The following is a 15,999-nucleotide window of genomic DNA, read 5'->3' as shown; positions in this document are numbered from 1 at the left end:
CTTGAATCTTCAAAGGGCTGTAGTTTTTGAACTGTAAGTGATACAGCTGTAATATTTAAGAGTTATGCATAGGTTTAGTCTACAAACACCTGTGATTTTTTTCAGATTTTTTTGGAGACTTTCCGCCACTAGGTGATTTAACACAAAATGGATAAAGAAGGGGTCATTCCAAGCATAAAATAATGTTTTATGTCTGAATGAATCAATGCAAATTCAGAATAGCTGAAAACGTAATTAACTGAATTAGTTACGCCGGTGTTGTGCAATAGTTTCATGTCAAAGCTGCCCATTAGTGACTGTAACCTATGTGATGCCACCTCACAGGTCACAATATCTCTGCAATGCCTCAAAAACCACAGACCACATTTTCAGATGATGTCAATGACATTACAGGCTAGCTTTAGGGGAAAAATGAAGAAATTTAAAATATAGGTTTTTTTGCTATTCAATTTTTAATATTATAATCTCTGATAACTCAGCTACCTTTCATTTTGGGTATTGTTTGTTATTTATGTAAAATATAGAGCTGGAAACGAGCTTTCAAACGACATCAGAACCATTTCTGTGTGACTTACAGTAAAGGAGATACAATAAGTCAAATGTATAGTCCCCACCCCAATTTATGCAAACTTTCTTAGTCTGAATCTCCCTTAATATTGATGCAAGAAACGTGCAAGTTCATTTCTGAGGCCTTCTCATATCACTAAATCAGCATACCAAGTTTCGTTGAAATCCGTTCCGATGAGGTCCGAAAGTGTCCTGATTTGACACGGAATGACCCACATGCTAAAGAACACACAGAACTCATGAGGATCACACGCTAAAGAACACACACAACTCATGAGGAACACACGCTAAAGAGTAAAGACCACACAGAACTCATCAGGATCACATGCTAAAGAACACACAGAACTCATCAGGATCACATGCTAAAGAACACACACAACTCATCAGGATCACACTCTAAAGAACACACACAACTCATGAGGATCACATGCTAAAGAACACACAGAACTCATCAGGAACACACTCTAAAGAACACACACAACTCATGAGGATCACACGCTAAAGAACACACAGAACTCATCAGGAACACACTCTAAAGAACACACAGAACTCATCAGGATCACATGCTAAAGAACACACACAACTCATCAGGATCACACTCTAAAGAACAAACAGAACCCATCAGGATCACACTCTAAAGAACACACAGAACTCATCAGGATCACATGCTAAAGAACACACACAACTGATCAGGAACACACTCTAAAGAACACACGGAACCCATCAGGCTCACATGCTAAAGACCACACAGAACTCATGAGGATCACACGCTAAAGAACACACAGAACTCATGAGGATCACATGCTAAAGAACACACAGAACTCATCAGGCTCACATGCTAAAGAACACACAGAACTCATCAGGAACACACGCTAAAGAACACACAGAACTCATGAGGATCACACGCTAAAGAACACACAGAACTCATCAGGAACACACTCTAAAGAACACACACAACTCATGAGGATCACACGCTAAAGAACACACAGAACTCATCAGGAACACACTCTAAAGAACACACAGAACTCATCAGGATCACATGCTAAAGAACACACACAACTCATCAGGATCACACGCTAAAGAACACACAGAACTCATGAGGATCACATGCTAAAGAACACACACAACTCATCAGGATCACACTCTAAAGAACAAACAGAACCCATCAGGATCACACTCTAAATACACATACTGTAGAACTCATCAGGAACACATGCTAAAGAACACACAGAACCCATCAGGAACACACGCTAAAGAACACACAGAACTCATCAGGAACACACTCTAAAGAACACACACAACTCATGAGGATCACATGCTAAAGAACACACAGAACTCATCAGGAACACACTCTAAAGAACACACAGAACCCATCAGGCTCACACTCTAAATACACACACAACCCATCAGGAACACACGCTAAAGAACACACAGAACTCATCAGGATCACACTCTAAAGAACACACAGAACCCATCAGGATCACATGCTAAAGAACACACAGAACTCATCAGGACCACACGCTAAAGAACACACACAAATCATGAGGATCACACGCTAAAGAACACACACAACTCATGAGGAACACACGCTAAAGAGTAAAGACCACACAGAACTCATCAGGATCACATGCTAAAGAACACACAGAACTCATGAGGATCACACGCTAAAGAACACACACAACTCATGAGGAACACACGCTAAAGAGTAAAGACCACACAGAACTCATCAGGATCACATGCTAAAGAACACACAGAACTCATCAGGATCACATGCTAAAGAACACACACAACTCATCAGGATCACACTCTAAAGAACACACACAACTCATGAGGATCACACGCTAGATAACACATAGAACTCATCAGGAACACACGCTAAAGAACACACAGAACTCATCAGGAACACACGCTAAAGAACACACACAACTCATGAGGATCACACGCTAAAGAACACACAGAACTCATCAGGATCACACTCTAAAGAACACACAAAACTCATCAGGATCACACTATAAAGACTACACAGAACTCATTAGGCTCACACGCTAAAGAACACACAGAACTCATGAGGATCACACGCTAAAGAACACACACAACTCATGAGGATCACACGCTAAAGAACACACACAACTCATGAGGATCACACGCTAAAGAACACACACAACTGATCAGGAACACACTCTAAAGAACACACAGAACCCATCAGGCTCACATGCTAAAGACCACACAGAACTCATGAGGATCACACGCTAAAGAACACACAGAACTCATGAGGATCACATGCTAAAGAACACACAGAACTCATCAGGCTCACATGCTAAAGAACACACAGAACTCATCAGGAACACACGCTAAAGAACACACAGAACCCATCAGGCTCACATGCTAAAGACCACACAGAACTCATCAGGAACACACGCTAAAGACCACACAGAACTCATCAGGAACACACTCTAAAGAACACACACAACTCATGAGGATCACACGCTAGATAACACATAGAACTCATCAGGAACACACGCTAAAGAACACACAGAACTCATCAGGAACACACGCTAAAGAACACACAGAACTCATGAGGATCACACGCTAAAGAACACACAGAACTCATCAGGAACACACTCTAAAGAACACACACAACTCATGAGGATCACACGCTAAAGAACACACAGAACTCATCAGGAACACACTCTAAAGACCACACAGAACCCATCAGGCTCACATGCTAAAGAACACACACAACTCATCAGGATCACACGCTAAAGAACACACAGAACTCATGAGGATCACACTCTAAAGAACACACACAACTCATCAGGAACACACTCTAAAGAACAAACAGAACCCATCAGGATCACACTCTAAATACACATACTGTAGAACTCATCAGGATCACACTATAAAGACTACACAGAACTCATTAGGCTCACACGCTAAAGAACACACAGAACTCATGAGGATCACACGCTAAAGAACACACACAACTCATGAGGATCACACGCTAAAGAACACACACAACTCATGAGGATCACACGCTAAAGAACACACACAACTGATCAGGAACACACTCTAAAGAACACACAGAACCCATCAGGCTCACATGCTAAAGACCACACAGAACTCATCAGGAACACACGCTAAAGAACACACAGAACTCATCAGGATCACATGCTAAAGAACACACAGAACCCATCAGGCTCACATGCTAAAGAACACACACAACTCATCAGGATCACACTCTAAAGAACACACAGAACCCATCAGGCTCACATGCTAAAGACCACACAGAACTCATCAGGAACACACGCTAAAGAACACACAGAACTCATCAGGATCACATGCTAAAGAACACACAGAACCCATCAGGCTCACATGCTAAAGAACACACAGAACCCATCAGGAACACACGCTAAAGAACACACAGAACTCATCAGGAACACACTCTAAAGACTACACAGAAATCAACAGGATCACTCGCTAAAGACCACACGGAAATCATCAGGATCACTCGCTAAAGACCACACAGAAGCAATCAGAGACCAACAGTAATGAGCACAGTATGTAGCTTACAAGTAACAGCTGTAACAGCTTACATAGCCTATAAACTGTCTGAGATATTACTAGCGAGCTCAAAATGTCTTTCAGCTGCAGAGTTGTAAATATGTAACTCATTCTGACCACAATCAATTACACACCTGTAGCATGCCACTGTGAGATTGCAGGCTGCCCTGCGATGCAGGGGAGGATGCAGAATCAGTGATCGTCTCTCCGAGTGACCGCCTCCGGTCAGGCTGGTCCAATGAGGACAGCTCCTTCATCAGCGAGTTAATTTTCCCCTGAGTTTCCTGCAAGTCCTCTACTGCCTTTGCCTAAAGGTAGAATCGAGAGGAAAACAGGGATGAGATTGATACAGCTATTATGCAGTGTGAAAATCATATAATTAAATGGTTTATGAAAAATGTGCACATATGCATTATATCAGACAATTGACCCTTCCGAAGCCACGCCCGAAAAACGCCACAGGCCAATCATGGCTTAGCAACCCGTAACTAGGCAAGCGAGGCCTGACAAGCTTTCGAGTTTTTACCATGTTAGGGTTCTAGACCTAATGGACGTGCAGGGTGCGAAAGCTTGACAGTCCTAGCAACAGTAACTACGGAAGACGGGACTTCTGGAAGGGTCAATTATGGTTGGAACAGAAATTAAGCTGGAGGTACGCACTCTCTGCGTGTTCTGCTGGACTGTGGTGCTGATGGCCGTGTCCAGCCGGGCCAGGGACGAGTGGGTGGTGTCGGTCAGCGAGTGGTACTGCTCCTTCATGCGGGCCAGTGACCCCTGCAGGTTGGCACGCTCCTCTGGGCTCAGGGTGTCCCCGCGCTCGGCCAGGAACTCCTCCACTGAGCGAATGGCCTCCATCACAGACTCTCCTTTGGTCTTCAGGTCTTTCTGCACGTCCTGTTAACAGCAGCAATCCATGAGGCAAATATACGAGTACAGGACTCGTTTTTAATCCTTGACCTGAAGCTGAAATGCTTTGTGCTTATTGTTAAAGAAAATAATTTATTGGCAAAATATCAAGGTAAACCACATGCTATATTTTAAGGCAGCATTCATTTATTATAATTTATGAGGCCAAATAATAACAACCCAAACAAGGTTAAAAAAACAGTACACAAAAAGATAACTAACATGAACTAAGACAAAAAAGACTGACAGCTGACAGAGGAGTAGCATGAAGGATTGACTGGCTCACCTTTAATTCCTTCTGTGTCTGCTGCAGCTGGTTCACATCTCCTGACTCTGCTCCAACCTTCTTCTGACTGGCCAATAGGCTGGCCGCTCCGGCCAACCACATGGACAGGCCTTCTAACTTCTGGGAACATTCCGCCTTCTGCTGCTGGACCACCTGCACAGCGGGGAACCAGAGGGAACCGTTATGACGAGTGCTTTTGCGGTTCTTAAAGCTAAATGTTAATGTGGTTATCAATTTCAACATGTTTGTATCTGATTGCCTGATCACCTAACAATGTCTCACACACCACACACACACACACACACACACACACACACAAAAACTGCCACAACTTGAATGCTTGCATTTTGAAAATCAACCCAACTATCATTGAACAGCAGATGCTTTTTGCCAGAGTTTGAGCAGGGTATGTCCAGATCACACACAAGCAGACAACAACATTTCCTTAAATAAACAACAGCACACAAAAGCGACATAAACAGTGGGCATATTTCCAACGTGGGAAAAAGTGCACTAAATTCCCCCTCTCCTTCCTGTGATTCGACACCAAGAAGGGAGGGGGAAGTGATAGCAATTCATAAGAGCAGGGGCTGATTTAAAATCTCCGAAGGAACACAAGCATTTGTCTTCTGTGGCAATCTGTAAGAGCAAGGCAGACACGTTAATACACACGTTGAGAAAAGAGGAACACACATGCGAAGAGGCACACGTCTGAATAGAAGCCAGTTGTGGTAGCAGCACTACAGAGCTAAGACACTGTCTGAAGCAGTGAGAGAAGCATTTATATCCAGTCACTAATATTGAGAAAGAGATGGGTGTGAGCGAAATGATCTTCATAAGATAAGACTGAAACATTAAGAAATATGCAATTCTATGTTAATGTGAAGTGTGTAGAGCTTTGCGGCTGTGCTAAAGAAATTCCATTAGTCATGCTAAACCAATTTTGAGCAACATTATTCAACTCTGAGAGTGAGCATTATTATTGTGGGTGTTAACAGTGCATTAGTAAGTTTCTGTTTCAAGAAGCACTATCCACAGCGCAGTCATCCACCCGGGTCTCTCCAAACCTCTCTCTCCCTGCTGCTCTCTGTCGCTCTCTTCTTCTCCTTCTCCTCCTCCTCCCTCTTCTTCTCCTGCCGTTCTCTCTCCTGTTCCCTCGCTCTTTGGGCGGAGAGGGCCTCGGCTCGGGCGTGTGTACGGCCAGCGGCCTGGTGGAAGGCCCCCTGAAGCTGCTGCAGCTGCCCCAGTAGCTGCCTGCTTTGCTCTGGCTGCAGGTCCTGGGCGTGCTCCGAGATGAACTCCTGGATGTCCAGCCCCACCGAGCTCACATCACTGGACCGAGCACTGAGCAGATCCTGCAGTTCCTAAAAGAGTGCCATAAATAAATAATATCCTATAAGATAATACGAAAATCTGGAACTCAAGAGAAATGTACATGCTGTAACTACAAGGAGAGACAAAGAGACAATATTATGTGTCTGCATCTTTACCAGAGTACAATGGAGACAAATACATCAGGAAAGAATTGGCCAATTACTTGTTTTTATCAACATTCACCATCACGTCATAGAACACAGCTCTATGTTTGTTGCTAGAAAACAGTACACAATAAGATAATAACTAATTCACACAGAAAACTGCCACAAGGGCTAAGGAGTGGCATTCCACAGATGGATAGATATTTAGACAGACAAGAAGGCAGAAAAAAATCAGAGGGGGAGACACAATGACGCAGAAGGACTGATGCAGATATAGACAGCAATAAAAAAGAGGAAAGGGTAAATGAGTGATGACAGAGGGCCTGAGTATGTGATAGCACACCTTGCAGAGCTGCAGCCTTTGTGTGAGTTGTTGAGGACTACTGTCTTCCCTGGTCAGTCCCTCAGTCTCTCCCATCTGTGCCTCTGTGTCACTGAGCCAGGAGAGCAGTCCCTCTACACGCTGCCCAAGAGACTGAAGCTCCGCCCTCACAGCCTCCTACAGAGCACCAAAAACATACGCATCATATTTATCCTTTAGGACAAGGCCAGAAACAAAACCCTCTGGACCAGAAACCTCATTTACACCACAATTCTTTTGACATTGGGTTATCTAGGAAATGTTGACTAAACTATTCACCTTTTGGGAATCACGGTGATCTTTCAGGCCTTGCAAAGCATTCTGTGATAGCTCTTTTGCAGCTTCATAAGAGCGAGCTAGGCTCCGCCCATCCTTTTCCAAAGCCTTCATCAGCTGAGGAGGGACTTCATCTGAACAGGACTCAAGGAGATTCAGAGCAGAATCCACCTCCTTCTTAACCTCAGGCTCCAAATCAGTCAGCTCCAGAGCCAGGGCCTAGAGAGACAGTGATATAGAAGACAAACACTGACTGTGTCAAGTGTGTACAATATGTTTTTCTGTGGTGTATACATTGTCATTCATACACTGTCGTTCATATAATGCAATTGCATAGCCTGACGTAGCCATACTCAAAATTCTATTCAGAATTTGAGTCTGGAACTGAAGAATTAGGACGTAATAATGGGACACGCTTCAACCGATACAGGGGGAAAATGCCTCTGCACACAATTGGATAGACCTAACGAATAACATGAATCCTGCAGAACAGTCAAAACATCATTCTTCTCGACAAATGCCTAAATCAGTCTTTTCTGTTTTTTAAAGTTATTCCGCTGTCAATATCTTGTACAATAGACATGACAGAGGCTCATCAAGCCCAGACCGAGTTTCCAGACCTCAAATTTTGTGGGCCGGGTTAAATTCGGGCTAGTTTCCAGGCTAGTAATTGCAACATATGCTAACGCAAACATTACATATTCCTACCTCTGTCTGTTTGATGATGTCATTCAGAGCGACAAGACTGCGACCCACTGCTTGCTGTTGCTGCTGTTTGAGGCGAACCTCAATGTGTCTCACCATGGACAGCAGGGCCACAATCTGTTGGTCATGTTCAAGGCACTCCTGACGAGCCAGAGAAGACTGGGAAAGACCAAAGAAACTCATGAACAAAAGCATCATTGTAATAAGGTCTAAGTATTTTGTGATGGGTTTGATTATAAAAATGCATACAAAAATGTTTACCTTCCTCGTCTTTGCGGCGCTCTTCTTTTTCAACATCTCAGCTGCTTCCATCTCTCGACTCTTTTCTTTAGCCAGTCTCTCTTCTTCCTCCCGATTTCCAGTGGTGTCTGACTCCAGGATCTGACTCTCTGGCACTGAAGACCCAGACTCCTCTAAGGACTCCAGACCATGAGCTTCCTCTTTGGTGTCAATGCTGCTGTCAGTCATGGCTTGAATTCCCACCTTCTCCACCTCCGGTTTGCTTGGCAGGAACTGTGTGCTTTGAGTGCCAGGGAGCTCAGAGGGAGTTGCCTGTTCATCTGTACGAATCTCTAGAGGCACTGGTTGGTCTTTGACAAGAGCATCCTTGGAGTCTTCAACGTATATATCTTGAGTACCCTTGAAGATGAGATCTGTATCAACTCTGGGAGTAGTCGGCTCTTCTGGTTGCCGATCAGGATCCGAGATAATTTGTTCCACAAACTGTTCCATGCGCTTGGTCTCCATGACTTCAACTTCAGGAGATGAAACCCTCTGTGCAGCACTAATCTTGAGCCCTGCCTCACTTCTGTCCCTCTGCCGATCTTCTGTCTCAACCTTAGGGAACTCAGAGGAGGCGGTGACCAGACTGTCACCTAAAGCACTGTCCACTGCTGATTTCTTCTTGACATCAGCTACATCACTTTTCTCTTGCGACTCTTCTACAGTAGCAAACTGAGTCTGGGAATCTTGCGGAAGATCACTGCTCTCCTTACGCTTTCCTTCCAGTTGATCTATCTCTCTGGTATCACTCTCCTTTGGAGGAGACACAGATGGTTTCTTTTCAGCCTTAGATTCTTCAAAATGATGCTCCTTCTTAGAAACACCCTGACGCAAAGCTTCTAGCTCCTCTCCCACCTGCTTCTCACTGACTCCTCGTTCATACACCTTCCTCAGGAGACTCTCCTTAGCTTTCATGAGTAAAGCTTCTTTCTCTTGAGGTGCTGGAGTTGACTTTGTAACATCTGTGCTTTCTTTTTCTTTACCGTCATGCACTCCTTTCTCTTCCGTTTCCTCAACCACTTGCTGCTTTCCTTTCTTTCCCTTCTTTTTCTTCTTCTTTTTCTTTTCTGTCTGACCATCAACAACTTGCTCTTCAGTAATCTCATCCACTTTTTCTCTTTCCACATCTTCAGTTTTGTCCTTAGGAGTATCCTTTGTGGTTTGCGGTTGCTGATCAAATGAACTCTCAGCCCCTTGAGCCAAACCTTTTGTTATTGTCGTTTCTACCGCTGTTGCTGCAGTATCATCAAGCTTCTCCAAACTCACAACAGCATGTTCTATCTCCTCTGCTTTCTTTTTCTTTTCTGCCTGTGCACCAGTAACTTGTTCAGTGATCTCAACTAACTTTTCTCTTTCTACATCTTTAGTTTTGTCTTCAGTGATCTCACTCACTTTTTCTCTCCCCACATTTTCAGTTTTGTCTATGGGAACGGCTTTCGTGATTTGTGGTTGTTGATTGAATGGGCTCTCAGCACCTTGCGCCAAACCCTTTGTTGTTATTTCCACCTCTGTGGCTGCAAAACCACCCAACTTTTCCAAACTCGCAACAGGCTCTCCAACAGCCTCAATTTTCTTTTTCTTCTTCTTTTTCTTTTCTGATTTTGCTCCAAAAACTTGCTCTTCGGCTATCTCACACACTTTCTTACTTTCCACATGTTCAGCTTTGTCTTCTGGAGCATCTTTTGTGGTTTGTGGTTGCTCATCAAATGATCTCTCGGCCCCTTGAGCAACATCCTTTAGAGATTTTTCCACCACTGTTGCTGCAGAACTATCAAGCTTTTCAATACTGACAACAGGACCTCCAATTGCCTCAGCTTTCTTTTTCTTCTTCTTTTTCTTTTCTGTTTGGCCACCGACACCTTGCTCCAGAGTGATCTCACCCACTTTTTCAGTTCTGTCCTCAGGAGAATGTTCTGTGAATTGAGGTTGCTGATCAAATGCGCCCTCAACCCCATGAGTCAAACTTTTTGTTTTGATAAAGATCTCATCAGCTTTTTCAAAGGCCTGGTCATTCTTAGCTGTTACAGAATATGGCTTTAATTTTTCTTCAGAGGTTGAAATGTCTTCTCTTACAACTGTGTCTAAAATGTCTCTGGTCTCACTAATGACACTGGACTCAATCTGTGTATCAGTGGACTCTATCTGATCGCTGGAGTCCACATCAAGCTGATTCCTAATCTCTGATATTTGTGTTGGCTCCTGTGTAGGGAGTACATACATGGATGAGGGCTCCACATCAGTTTTGAAGTCTTCTGTGGTCTTAATGTCTTGCTCATGGCTTTTTGAGGGTAGATAAGTTTCAGAGCTTTGCCGAATTTCAAGTACAGCCTCTTGCCCAGTGGGTTCTGTTGTTAGGTCAGGTTCCAAGCTTTGTGGCGGCTGTATTTCAAGTAGAGCCTGCTGAATCCTCTTCTCTGCATTTAATGCAAACTGTGTCAACATTTCCATTGAGACATCGGATTCAATAACCTTTCCTTCCGAAGAGTCAAACTCTTGGCCCTCAATGTCTTGTGACTGTTCATAAACCTGTGGTGGCTTAATTTCATCTGATGTTGATGGTTCAACGTTATCCTTGGAAGTCAAGACAGGCTCAACCATCTGAGTAGAATCCAATGAGTGTGAAACAGTACTGGTATCTCCTGGTTTCTTTATCTGTTTATCTTGGCTTGAACCTATTGGTGTACACAATGGACTCCAGGAACCATTTGTGGATGAGACCAGTGTCCCTGAACTCTCCTCCTCAACATATTCATCCTCATCAGTGGAACTCAAGTTGTCCTGAATGGCTTCTGCCATGTCTCTGGAAATTAAGCCATCTTGTATTGCCTCCTTTAGATTATGAACTCTCTCTCCACTCACCAGGTCTATCAGGCCTCCTTTAAGGACTTGGTTGGCAGCGATTTGCTTGGCCATGTCTTCTGCAATAAGGCCTCTATTGACAGCTTCAGGTAAGGGTAGACGTTCTCCACTATAGATATCAATGATCCCACCTGTATCTGCCTGACTCTGCAGCATCCTAAATGCTGGGGCTGGGTCAACATTGTGTGATTCTACTGCCTGGGGTAGGGTCAGTACGTCACCGGTATTTTCATCAAGAATCCCTTGAAAGGGTTTCACCTCTAGGAACCGTCTTCCAGTCTCAATGTCAATCTTGGCCTGATTCACGAGTTCCAAGTATGGTATGATTCGAGCACTGTGCGGGTCCATAACTCCACTATTCACCCCTGGTGAAGTCATGGCTGCATTTGCAATGTTGTCATCCAACAAGTCCCGAGCAACGGCTTCAGTTAACGTTAGTCTAGATCCTGAGACTGGATCAAAAACGGAACCGGTGCTTGCCTGGAAAAGAGCCGCATCAGGTGCGGAGACAAAAGGCTCCTCTCCTTGTCGTGCTTTCTCAACCTTCTCCAGGTTCTGAGCCATCTCATCAGTCACCAGACCCTGCTGTACAGCAACATCTACAGACAGTCTCATGCCAGACCCATGGTGTACGAGGCCCCCTTCTGCCACTTGTTGGGACAGGGCTTGTTGTGCATCGTCCCCAGTGATCAGACCTTTCTGTAGGGCTTCATTCAGGGGCACTACTTCTCTGGTTTTTGGATCAACCACCCCATCCATTTGAAGTTGTAATCCTGCCTTGGTTAGTGCTGTACTTGGGTCTGCGGCTTTCCCACGACATGCCTTCTCCAAAGCTAGCAGCTCCTTCTTCTGGCCTTCTTCAATCAAGCCAAGATTGGCTGCAAGAGTCACAGACACCTTCTTATCTCTACGGAGGTCAACCACTCCACCTGACACAACCTGTGCCTCTAGAAGTCGGGTGGCTGTGTTCTCATCTACAAGACCTTTCTGGGCCGCCTCTCGGAGGGTGCAGAGACGCCCACGATCCACATCCAGCACTCCAGCAAGAGTCTTCTCTGATTTCAGAACACTAGACAGAAGGCTCTCGTCCATCAGGCCCTCTTGTACAACATCATCCACACTGAGACTCTCATAGGCAGTGACATCCAGGAAGCCCCCAAAGAGCCCCGCTTTAGCCATGAGTTTGACAGCTGTGTGTGCTGGGAGAACTCCCTGAGCAACTGCCTCATCTAAGAGCAGTCTATTGCCAGACTCAGTTAACAGGCCACCTTGCTGCAGCTCCATTGCCATTTGCTCTATTTCTGAGTTTTCTTTACTTTGTTCTGCTGTTACATTTTCTGCTGCAGCTCCCTCTCTGTCTCGCTGTTTTCGTTCCCGTTTAGGATGTACAGCAGTCTCTTGTGGCTTTGTTCGGTCAAACTCACTGCTTCTTTCATTCTCAACATCCTCCTCTTGTGTTGTATCTATGGATGGTTCTAGTCTCTCCTCACTATGCTTATCAGACAAAGACTGGTCAGGCCAAGCTGTCTCTATAGGTTTTGCGGTGTCAAAAACCACAGTTTCAGTCCATTCCATATCTGTTTTTTCCTGTCCTGCCTCAGAATCCACCAGGGCATGCACATCCCTACCTTCTACCTCTAGCCTTCTGACTTCCTCAGACTCACTTTCTTTAACAGGCTCAGTAAGAACCTGTTCCACAGCCAGCACTTTTGCATCTCTCATGTTAATACCTTCAACATCTTCTGAGGTTGAGAACCTCATTCCTTCTCTTTCAACATCACTTGTTCTTAGATCTTCCATTTCATCACCATATTTTTCACCATCTACATGTCTCACCGTCATTTCTTCTTTCTGAACCTTTCCTCTCTCAGTCTCATCACTCATACATACATCGGGTGCCTGTTTCATTGACACATCGACTTGAGGATCAACTCTGCTCTGTTCAGCAGCACAGGCCAATTCCACCAGCTCGGGTTCGAGAAGGACCAGGCGCTGGCCTGAGTGAGCATCGATGTAACTGTGCTTCCTTAAGTGGGCCACAAGCTGATGCTGAGCCTGCTCCTCAGGTGCTGCCTCCTGGGTGCAGGTGGAGAGCCCTGGATGAGTTGCAGGAGGAGAAGAGGGTGGAGGAGAGGAAGTGGGGGTGGAGCTCCAGCTGAGGCGATTCAGTCCTGAACCTGATTGGTCCATCCCAGGCAGCACATCTGGAATGTCAACCTGCATCAGTGTGTCCACCACATTTGGCTCTAGTACCTCAGTGGCTTCTTCCAGAGGGATCACCTGGCTGCTCTCAGGAAGGTACAGAGCACCAATAGCATGTCGTTGAATCAGAATTTGCCTCGCAAGATCTCCAGGGACTATGCCCTGCTGCAAGGCCTCTGTGATAGGGAGCAGCTCACCTGACTTTGGCCACAGCATCCCCGTATAGTTTTCCAGCGCCTCTAGGACACGCAGGGCCATGCGGGGAGACAACAGCTCACTCTCGAGGGCCTCATCCAACTCCAGACGCCTCCCACTAGCTGGATCAAGGATCCCTCCAGCTTGAAGCTGACGGGTGAGCAGAGCGCAAGCAAGATCATGGTCCATCAGGCCGAGCCTGACCGCCTCGTCCACCGTGAGCCGGTGACCAGAACGTGGGTCTGTAATGCCTCCGGCAAACAGCTGAGCCTCCAACAACCGTATGGTCACTTGGCGATCTATGAGGCCCTCCTGTACCGCCCTAAAGATGCCAACCTTTCTGCCAGAGCGCAGACAGACCTTGCCTCCAGGCTGTTGGTTGACAGGCAGAAGGAACAGCCCAGTCTCAGGGTCAGGCACACAGCGCTTCAGCAGCTCTTGTAGGCTTAGCTTCTCCGCAGTGTTTGGGTCAATCAGCTGCCGCCGGTTGACACAGCAGCACAGCTTGTTGTAGATGCGCTGGGACAGCAGGCCTTTCTCCATGGCATCTGTAAGGTTATGACCTTCCCCCTGAGAGGATGCCCTCACTCCGCCTGTTCCCACTTGCAGATGCAGGATACGCACTCCTACTTCCTCCCTGATCAGCCCCTCCTCTATTGCTGCTGCAACCGGGACCAATGTACCTAGACTGGGCCGAGTTTGGTCAATTATGTTCAGTGCAGCCTCTAGCTCAGATACTGACTGGCTGGCGTGGCCGTCAATCAATCCACTAGCCTGGGCTTCAGCTAGTGATAGGCCAACAGGGGAGTTGGGCTGCAGCAGCCCCCCCGTGATGACTTGGGCCTCCAGCAGAATGAGGCAGGTGTCCTGGTCGATGAGTCCCCTCTGGGCTGCCTGGAACACGGGAAAGGTCTCCACTGTGGCCAGGTCAATCACTCCGCCCACAGCCGCCTGCCCCTGTGGAGAAACACACACACTAAGGATCTTGCTGGTTCACAAATGAAACTTTCACAGAATTCTGGTTATATGTATGAAATGGAACCCCAAAACAAGCCTCCAGAGGAAAGTGAACCAGAAATGCCCCAAAAGACTAAATTACAAACTGTCATACTGCATGTCCTATCGGTGTTTGTTTAAAAAAATGCAGTCTGATGTTATTTCAAAATATATTGTTTGTGTCTTGTTACTTTATCTGACATACTAGAATCAATATTTGCAACTATCCTGCATCTACTAAGCACTATGCATGCAAATAGCGCATTTTTGGACAAAAAAAAAGGACGCAGCATAAGCCTAAGATAAAAAAAAGCATACCAGAAAAGAGGGGACAGCATTGCAAAATAAGAAGAGAATAAAGCCAAGAGAGGTAGCATAGAAGAGGGATATGAAGAAAGAGAGAGCAAAAGAGAGAGACTGAAAGAGAGAGAGAGAGAGGCTGTTTGGAAAGGGGAATAGATTATAGAGTTTGTCACAGCAAAATACATACTAATAGAAGAGCTGGGGCTAGAGAGAGGAGAGGGGTTCAGAGGAGCACAGAGTTGGTAGCTCGTCCTGGTAGCGACGACGGTAAGAGAGAAAGCAGCACTACTTACCGTGCCGGAGCTCCTGTGATGCACACACACTGACAGGCCGCCGCCGGCAACGCAGCGACAAGGTGAGAAGCTGCGAGGTTAGCGATCTGCATGCCACACTCTGCTGCCTGCCGTCTCGCCCACTGACTCTTAGACTCATACTCTGGCTGACCTGGCAAATTACGCTACCCTGAACTAGAGCATCTGACTCAGACTTACCTGTGGGATTACATTTACTGTACAACAGGTTTGCTCGGATTCCACTGAAACTTCCAGGTATCTAATCAAACTCATCAAACTTTGCTAATCCTTCATGGATACCACTTGTTTAAAGAACTTAAGTCAATCTTCTCTGTGATTTGTAGATTTGCCAAATCCCTTGAACAGATATCTAAAACATAATATCCCTAACGGTCTGTGCTTGCTGACTGACTGACCCTGGCTCAGACCAGTGTCCTTGTTCGTCTCCAGGCAGCTGTTAGTGATTTTGAAGCAAAATGCTGATTAGGTTTCACAAAGAATTACTGTATTAAGGACATACACCAGAGAGAGAGAGAGACGGTCTCTCAAACAAAAATAAATGCACACGCTCAGGTTCACATACACAACACACACACACACACACACATACAAACACACTAAGAGGTGTAGTTGTGATCTGGACACACCATGCTCAAACAGTGAGGTGTAGGTTGAGAAGTTGGCCACTTGTGCTCAATCTACATTGGTAGATATCATCTGGACGCCGAC

At 45.6% G+C, this 15,999-nt stretch overlaps 1 protein-coding gene across 15 annotated transcripts in view; it reads right to left on the bottom strand.

Annotated features, from left to right (window-relative positions):
• The window catches only part of macf1a (microtubule actin crosslinking factor 1a), a 198,338-nt gene that overhangs the window by 79,526 nt on the left and 102,813 nt on the right, over window positions 1-15,999 (bottom strand). For 14 of the 15 annotated variants that reach the window (XM_062530273.1, XM_062530276.1, XM_062530275.1 and 11 more), the window contains 8 exons: window positions 8,402-14,635; window positions 8,144-8,299; window positions 7,439-7,654; window positions 7,142-7,297; window positions 6,388-6,684; window positions 5,321-5,473; window positions 4,789-5,022; window positions 4,263-4,436 (listed from right to left, as the gene is read on the bottom strand). In XM_062530273.1, the coding sequence (XP_062386257.1) occupies window positions 4,263-4,436; window positions 4,789-5,022; window positions 5,321-5,473; window positions 6,388-6,684; window positions 7,142-7,297; window positions 7,439-7,654; window positions 8,144-8,299; window positions 8,402-14,635 (7,620 nt within the window). The remainder of the gene's footprint in view (window positions 1-4,262; window positions 4,437-4,788; window positions 5,023-5,320; window positions 5,474-6,387; window positions 6,685-7,141; window positions 7,298-7,438; window positions 7,655-8,143; window positions 8,300-8,401; window positions 14,636-15,999) is intronic. The other variant, XM_062530284.1, reaches the window with a different exon arrangement.

This window comes from Sardina pilchardus, chromosome 24 (genome assembly GCF_963854185.1).
Source record: "Sardina pilchardus chromosome 24, fSarPil1.1, whole genome shotgun sequence".
In the NCBI taxonomy this organism is placed as follows: domain Eukaryota; kingdom Metazoa; phylum Chordata; class Actinopteri; order Clupeiformes; family Clupeidae; genus Sardina; species Sardina pilchardus.
This window is presented reverse-complemented; position numbering and strand designations above follow the sequence as displayed.